This window comes from Nanorana parkeri, unplaced genomic scaffold (genome assembly GCF_000935625.1).
Source record: "Nanorana parkeri isolate BGI_ZX_2015 unplaced genomic scaffold, ASM93562v1 scaffold1371, whole genome shotgun sequence".
NCBI classification, from domain to species: domain Eukaryota; kingdom Metazoa; phylum Chordata; class Amphibia; order Anura; family Dicroglossidae; genus Nanorana; species Nanorana parkeri.
Window position 1 is genome coordinate 319430 of NW_017307639.1, and position 8516 is coordinate 327945.

At 43.1% G+C, this 8516-nt stretch overlaps 1 protein-coding gene across 1 annotated transcript in view; it reads left to right on the top strand.

The window, feature by feature from the left end:
- Window positions 1-380: 380 nt before the first annotated feature.
- FITM1 (fat storage inducing transmembrane protein 1) overlaps window positions 381-8516 on the top strand; it is a 16586-nt gene continuing 8450 nt past the window's right edge. The window contains exon 1 of the mRNA XM_018569637.1: window positions 381-640. Coding sequence (XP_018425139.1) covers window positions 447-640 — 194 coding nt within the window. The 5' untranslated portion in view covers window positions 381-446. The remainder of the gene's footprint in view (window positions 641-8516) is intronic.

The following is an 8516-nucleotide window of genomic DNA, read 5'->3' on the forward strand; positions in this document are numbered from 1 at the left end:
CCTCTGCATTAAAACAGTGTCATGATCCTATACAGTGTGTCATGGACAGGGTCCCAGTGTCATGTGTGAGGAACTCAGCAGCTGATAGGGGGATGGGATTTGTAGCGTCCTTCGTGGGGGGGTGAAGGGCAGGATAACAGCTGTTGTGGAGAAGACCCTGATCAGTGTGGTTCTCTGTTTGTGTGATTTGTGTCTGTTGCTTCATGTCTCCCATTTAAGCCTGTGCTGTGATATGAATGTCTGCCTAATGGTCATTTGCTGCTTCTCTGTTCTGTGCTGTAGTCTCGCTTTTGCTTATGTAGCACCTTTTTCTGCAGTTTTTTCATCCACTTTGTCATTATTACTTCACTCAGCCTTTCGCTAGCACTTTTCTCCCACTTCTGCACAGGACATCTTACCCTGTGCTCATCAGTTCCATCTGTCTAGCTTTTGGTACCTCTTCTGACATGGATGCACTAACAAACTGTATTTGTGCGTTGGTATGTATCTGCTCACAGCTGTGTGCCCGCATACTGGGCAGTGTGTGTATGAGAAGAGGGTATCACTTGTGGCTGGCTGCAGTGGTCAGTGTGACCCCATTCCTTCAGGGACTTAGTAACCCCCGCAGCATTTTCTCCAACTCCAACAACTTCTTCAATATGTGAGTATATTTTTTATGCATGGACGTGTGACTATGGGCATATAGTAAATGGGATAGTAACAATGTGAGGGATTAGTGTATGGAACATTAAGAAGCAGTAGATACAAAACAAGTGCAATGGCATTTTCCAGGTATTCTTATACATATTGGGCTTTTTGTCTAATAGAAGGAAAGAAAAAAAATAAAGGCCTTGACTAGCATAATGAATCCAGTGACTGCTTTCATTTAGCATCCTGCACTTTAGAAATGTCAGTATGGATCATATTGGCTGGTATGGGAAACAAACCTCTCTACTCATTTCCTACAGTGTTTTTTAGACTCAAGGCCTCCTGTGATCATTTAAAATTAAATTCAGACACCTAAAAGTACAAAGATATTTCCAGACATCTAATTCAGTGTTCTAGGCCTGCCTGTTTTTTTGTTTTGTTTTCAACAGGCTGCAGCCCTGCGTGAATTCCGTTAACATTCATTGCTGCACTTATAAAGTTTTGGATTGTAATGGTGTGAATAAGAACACTAGTACATGACAGAATTTTATATAGCATCGGATTATCAACTACTTTATAGTGTGCTTCCTCAAGTAATAGATCTTTCCTATTACCATCTAAAGTATCACTATTTATGTAAAGTCCATATGCTACTGTTTAGTGTGCTGCAAATGTATTTACTTACCAAGCAATCCTCTGACTTGCTTTTCTGCTACTCTACATACCATGGTTATTTATATTGCCAGCCATCGCTCTGTATTTAAATGCCAAGCTGTCTTCTGGCTCCCAGGTAATGCCATTGAAACATAGACAGGGATCTGTTGGAAATGCTACACAAGATAACGTTCTCTTTATTTCAAGGAAAAGATGTTTAGCTATAAAATGATCTAGAAAAAAAGAAATCTGAAACAGGCAAATCTTTCATTAGTTGAAGACCTAAAACATATCCATTCTTGAACCAAGAGGCATTGATAGAGCTCTAAAACTGGCCCTACACCTATAGTGTTTTCTGGCTGAATGAGGAAACACTCTTGATTTCCCCATCCATGCTAAAAACATGAATAGGGAATCCCTCTGCCGGTCACATGTATATCCAACTGTGACTGCAGTTCATTAGCAGCAGCCATTGAGAATTTTCAGCTCTTTCAAAGTCAATTAAAAATACTGACTTTTGTTGAACGGATTGGAACAAAGGGGCCACACACTGGTCAAATTTCAGTCGAGGTGGTAGAACTGTACTGCCAGCTTAAAGTGACACTAAACTCAGGAGTAGGGCTGCAGCTAACGATTATTTTCATAATCGATTAGTTAGCCGATTATTAAGTTCGATTAATCGACTAATCGGATATTTAAAAAAAGGGTTCAGTGATGGACTACTAGTTTCTATTGAGATTGTAGTCCATCACGGGAGCAAGCTTGGCGCGGTGGAAGTAAAAAAAAGAGTGTGGTTTGCAATATAGTACATTATACAGCGGCGCAGTGCAGAATACCAGCAGCTATAGAGGAATACAACAAATGCCAGCAATAGTACAACATTCTACTATAATGTACTATTGCTGGGATTTGTAGTCCTCTGTAGCTGGGGTTATTCGAGGAATACATGTATATAATGTATTTATTGCTGGGATTTGTAGTCCTCTATAGCTCGTGGCATTCTGCAGTGTGCTGTACAATGATTATACGGCGAAATGCAGAATACCAGCAGCTATAGAGGAATACAACAAATGCCAGCAATAGTACAACATTCTACTATAATGTACTATTGCTGGGATTTGTAGTCCTCTAAAGCTGGTCGTATTCTGCATTTCGCCGTATAATGATTATACTGCACAATGCAGATTACCACTGACCAGTTATAGAGGAACTACAAATCCCAGCAATAGTACATTATAGTAGAATGTTGTACTATTGCTGGCATTTGTTGTATTCCTCTATAGCTGCTAATGTTCTACAGTGTGCCGCTTTTTTTTTTTTTTTAAACAGGAAACATTAAAACAGGTCCCCCTTACCTGTTTCTGAACCCTTGTAAGTCGCGGCGTGCTGTGCGGGTGTATGTCCGGCGGGCGTGTGCGCGGTGGGCATGGCGTCCGCAGCGTGCATAGCGTAACTCGTGTATGGAGCTGCGAACAGGCGGGCGTGAATTGACGTGGGCGTGGTGTAAGCGGCGGGCGTAAGCAGCGTGTGTGAGCGGCGTGCAGCGGCGAGCGGGAAATTTGAATTTTAGCCGACGAATCGACGATGGAAAACGTTGGCAACGTTTTCCATCGTCGATTTTAATCGACTTAATCGAATAATTGTTGCAGCTCTACTCAGGAGTTAAATATTTATAATACATTCAAGTACCTTACTAATTAACAAAAATGTATCTTATGTGTGTATTTGATTCGCCACCATTGGCTGTTTTGTGAAAGGGGCACATTCTAGTTATGTAGGGGTATAACCAGTTCAGAAAGAGAAGTGCCTGGGTTGGCAATACAACTTAAAGTGACACTAAAGTTGGAGTTAAATCTTAAAAATACATTTAAGTACCTTAACTATTAACAGAAATGTATCTTATTTGTGTATCACTCAGCTGTAGATCCTCAAATCATCTCTGAATTGGTGCTGACACACTCCTTCCTTCTGGCTACTTTTGTTCCCCATGGTCTCTGTGTGTACTGTAAAGTAACCTTTAAGGTTTAGTGTAACTTTAAGTTGTATTGCCAACCCAGACAATTCTCTTTCTAAACTGATCATACCCCTGGATAACTAAAATGTGCCCCTTTCACAAAACATTCAATGGTGGCGAATTAATCACTGTCATTTAAAATACATGCACCAGAAGGATGTGTGTAAATCCTAACAATAAATGTATCTTATGTTAACTTCCACCAAAAATCCAGTGAGCTTGTACAGCCATGTAAAAGTAAGTGCACCTCATGTAAATTGAGATGTTGCTGTGTGGAAAAGTCAATTTCTGGTTTAGGTTCAGACAAATGGCCTCACATTCTCATTAAGCACACTTTGATATGTTACAGAATTCATAGTTGACTTAATTACTACAAGCTGCCAAGGCCTTGAAGCAGTAAAGTAACCCCATACCATTACATTTCCACCACCATGCTCCACAATTATCATATTCTGGAATGCTGTCTTCGGTTTCTGTCAAACATTTCTATTGTTACTGTTCTAAAAGGCCTGTTAGACCAGCCTCCCTTCCCCTCCATGCCAGCGGTCTAAGGACCACGGAGTCATCACGTCCAATACACTGTATAGGATGTGAGGATGCCAAGGAAGATTCTATGGCAGGATCGTGGTTCGGGTGAGTATAACTCTGTTATTTCAGCATCAAATGGTCAGCTATCAGCCTAAATTTGCGGGACCAGCCAGATCTAGACACATTTGCAATCATTTGAAATCTGCACCACTTGTAGATTGTTTTCTGTACAGTAAAATTATTATCATTTTTAAATAATATGGTGATCTTTTTAAATCCCTTTCCAAACTCAGAGACAGACATCCACAACCTTCTTTCTGAGGGTCAGATAGATTACTTTTAAGCCTGGCAGGATACTACCACACAATTGCAAAGAAAATGCTAGATCCTAGATATCTGAGGTTTAAATAGGACATGTTCCACCTACATATTCCCTAAGAAAGTTCTAATAATTGGCATCTAATCTGGAAAACCTGATTCTAATTTCATGGATTTGAAGTGGTAAATGTGGGGGTCTTCCTCATTTTTTCCACAGGATGAATCTGCATTTTCATTCATTTAGATTGACAATAACTGCCAGTTTTTTGTGTCATTTGTTCAAGTATATCACCTATTATCTGTAGTCACTGTTTGAATTAAGTATTTTCCATGGGGTGTACTTCATTTTTCATATGGCTGCAAGTTCCTATGCCTTCTGCAGAGTTATCTCAAGCAGTCTTAGCAGCTCTGATCAGTTCTCTCTGTGAACTACAAAACATCTCCCACGTTATGGAGATGAGAAGGTGTTCTGATGTATAAATATATTTGGAAAGGATATAAATGCAACCTTCAATCAAGTTCCAGGCATCCTCCGCTCTTAGCCAGAGAGTGTAGCGTTTAAGTAGATATAAGAAATCCAGAGACAGTTGACAAGTCCAACATAGTCTATACCAGGGCTCAAAATTTCAAGTCCTAAGCTACTAGCCAGGCCTGAAAAGTTACTCGCCACCAGTTGCCCCACCTAACCCCTACCCTGCCCTGGCCTTAACTCCGCCAGGTCAGCGGTGTGACGTAGAGTATAAAGATCAGTAACAATGCACAGTACAGAAGTCAGTTGTGCAATACAGAATACAGAGGCCAGCTGTGTGACGCGCAGTGCAGAGGCAAGGAAGGAGAGAGAGGGAGCGATAACAGGTGTAATCAGAGCCGCCTCTCTGAGTGGAGCTGAAGTGGCCAGGACGAAAGAGAGTGAGCGCAGAGAGCAGGCTCCAGCTCTGGATGGAACACTACCGCAGCGGCAATTGCTCGCTCGCTTCTGTTCTCTCTTCTCCTTCTCGGGCTCGGCCGCTCTGTAGCTGCAGCAGGCGAGAAAGAGAAGAGAAAACAGAAGCAAGCGAGCGATTGCCGCGGCGATAGTGTTCCATCCCTAGTCCCGCCGGCGAAGCACCATTGCTGACATTCCACTCGCCCACCCCCCCCCCAAAATTTTCCCCCGCCAATTGCGAGGGGGCGAGATGAAATGTTGAGGCCTGGTCTATACAAAATAATATAATATTAATAATAAAACAATCATGAGTGCTTTTTGAATCCTAGGTTTTTATCATGATCCTACCAAGGATCCCATCATAAATGTTACACATCCCTTATATGTCTTCCATGCATCATTCTACTCATATATACTCTATCCCTCTATATTTCAAATAGCCTTCCCTTTTTTTACAGTTTACTGCATCACCAACACAGAGGGATTTCTGATTGGCCGATCTGGGTATTGAAAGCCAAGTGCTAAAGGATAGGGGCTTTGCTGAGTGTTGTTCCCACTTTGCTCAAGGCTTGTAAAACGTCACGTTAAATCTACTATCATAAATGAAAGCTTTATTTTCAATGATGCGAGTCTCTGGGTATGAATCGTTCCATCGTTCAGGTTCTTTCTTTCCTTTAGCTGGGGGTAGACCAAAGTTTGGCTCTCTGTACCATAAAGGGTCAGGTATCGGCCATATCTGGCTACTAATTCTTTAATTCACACTTTTATTCAGGGGGTTGCACATGTGGCTGCTCCTACTCGATCTTCATTCCATCCTTGGGACCTGAAGTTGTTCTTATCAGTTTTAGAAAGACCACCGTTTGTGCCCATTTGTTACCACTTTTGTCTAAAAAGGTTGCTTTTCTTGAAGCCATTACTTCTGCTAGGCAAGTCTCGGAACTGTCTGCCTTGTGCAGAGAACATTATATTGCCTTCCCTTTGTCCTACTCCAGTACATCGTATGGAATTTTCTCTACATTGTTTGGATGTTATGCAGGTTATTGGAGTTTATCTTTCTGCCACATCTTCCTTTATTTACGGATTCTTTGTTTGTCCTCCCAGAAGGTCCAAGGAAAGGTTGTCCTGCTTCCACTTCCACTATTTCTAAGTGGATTTGTCAGATTGTTGCTCAAGCCTGTAAACTGCGGGATACAGTACCTCTTTTTCCTATTTCTGCTCACTCTACTAGGGTAATTAATACTTCTTGGGATTTTCACAATCAGGCTTTAGTTGTTCAAATTTGTGGGGCCGTGACCTGGTCTTCTATTCACACTTTTATAAGTTGATGTTTCTGCTTCTTTGGGTGCTAGTTTTGCCAGAAAAGTTCTTTAATCGGTTATTTAACGTCCCTCAATGTACGACAGATAAAATAGGATTTTGTTCTTACTGTAAAATCCTTTTCTCAGAGTTCATTAAGGCACACAGCTCCCTTCCCTTATTTACTAGTGTCCATTTCCCTTGAAGGCGGCAGCAGCATAACCCTACATATTAGAATTCTTTAGGTCTGTATCCCTCAATTGAGTCGGGGATTCAAGGATTTTATGGTAACAAGAAAATCCTTTTACTGGGGGTAAAATTACTCCCAGGCTTTAACTTCCAAGGCCCACTCAGGGTGCAGTTCGATTGCAAACCCTGGACCCTTCTGTTGGCCTTTGTGGACACCCGGTCAGAAAGCATCTTGGATACTTGGGTAAGAGAAATGGTTTCCAGCAGCTATAAGCAACAGTTCTGCTCTCTGCCCCTTCATTCTTTCCAATCTGCCTGTGTCCCTGTCTGCTTTTGCATACCTCTTGAGCCAGAAAGTTGCTGTCATTGTTCCAATTGCAGAAAGGTTTCAGGGGTTTTACCCCAACATTTGCACTGTTTCAAACCTAAAAAGGGGGCATCCGTCCCATCTTGCATCTAAAGGCTTTAAATGTCTTCATTTAGGTCCATAGATTTTGCATGATTCCATCAGGTCTGTCATAGCCTCCCTCTACCAGGGAGACCTTCTAGCCTTGTGAACATCCAGGATGTGTACTTGCATGTCCCCATTTTTCCAGCGCATCAACCCTACCCCCATTTTTATGTGGGCACACAACACTATCAGGCTTTAGCTCTACCATTTGGTCTTTCTTCTTCACCACAACTGTTAACCAAGGTACTGGCCGAAGTGCAAGCTTTTCTTCTCTCTCAGGGCCATTCCATTGAACAGACAGGGGAACAGTAGGCACACACTCTGACTGACAATGTAATGTGGACAGTCCAGACCTTAGGAAAAAGGTGCAGTTTAAAGCTGAACCTTTAGAATTCAGCGCTGCAACTGACACATCACTTGGGGCAATCTGGGTCTGATCCTAGACACAGCTCAAGCCAGACTTTTTTTCCCCCAAACTTCTAACCCTTTGCTCCCAAACCCAGACTCTACCCATCTCTGTGATGAATGAGAATTCGAGGCCTGATGGTAAGCTCCCTTGAGGTAGTACTATTTGCTCAGTGCCATACCAGTCCCCTACAGTACAACATTCTGTCATCATGGAACAAATCGGTGCAGTCTCTAGACAAACTGACTCACCTGAGACCAAAGACCAGGTTACTTCTGGCCTGGTGACTCAGGAATCCAGCTCTGGAATTGGGAAAATCCTTCCTCCCACTGTCTTGGAAGATCATCACAACAGATGCCAGCCTGAAGAGCCAGGGTGGAGTTCTAGACACCTTATTGGTGCTGGAGACTTGGTCATCAGATAAATCCCATCACCCTATCAACATTCTGGGGCCATGAACTATTTGGTTGTCCCTTAAACGATGTTCACCCCTATTGCAGATTCATCTGATAAGGAACAAGCCAGATAATGCCACAGCCTTAGCGTACATCAATAACCAGGGAGGAATCAAAAATCTTGCTGCAGCAACAGAGGTAGACAGGGTTCTAGCCTAGGCAGAACTACATATTCCAGCCTTGTCCGCTGTTCACATTCCAGTAGTGGACAAATGGCAGGCAGACTACCTCAATCGGCAGCCCCTGGACTCGGGGCAATGGTCACTACAGTCAAAGGTGGTTGCCAGATGTGACCTTCTGACCTCTGGTCTAAGACTAAACTGCACAGGTTTGTCTCCAGATGCAAATTTCTTCTGGTAGAAGCAGTGGATGCCCTGGTGGTGCTGTGGGATCAGTGCCACCTGATCTATGCCTTTGCCTTTCTGCCTTGCATCCTCAGCAGGATTGAGATGGAGGACATTTGTAAGCACTGGGGGAATCCCAGCAGGTCACCATCTGCAAGGAGTTTGCATGTTGTCCCTGTGTTTGTATGGGTTTCCTCCGGGTACTCCAGCTCCCTCCCACACTCCAAAGACATGCTGGAAGCAGTGGCGGATCCAGGAGGGGGGCAACGGGGCAATTGTGTCCGTCCCCCCCCCCCCCCCCCCACCCAG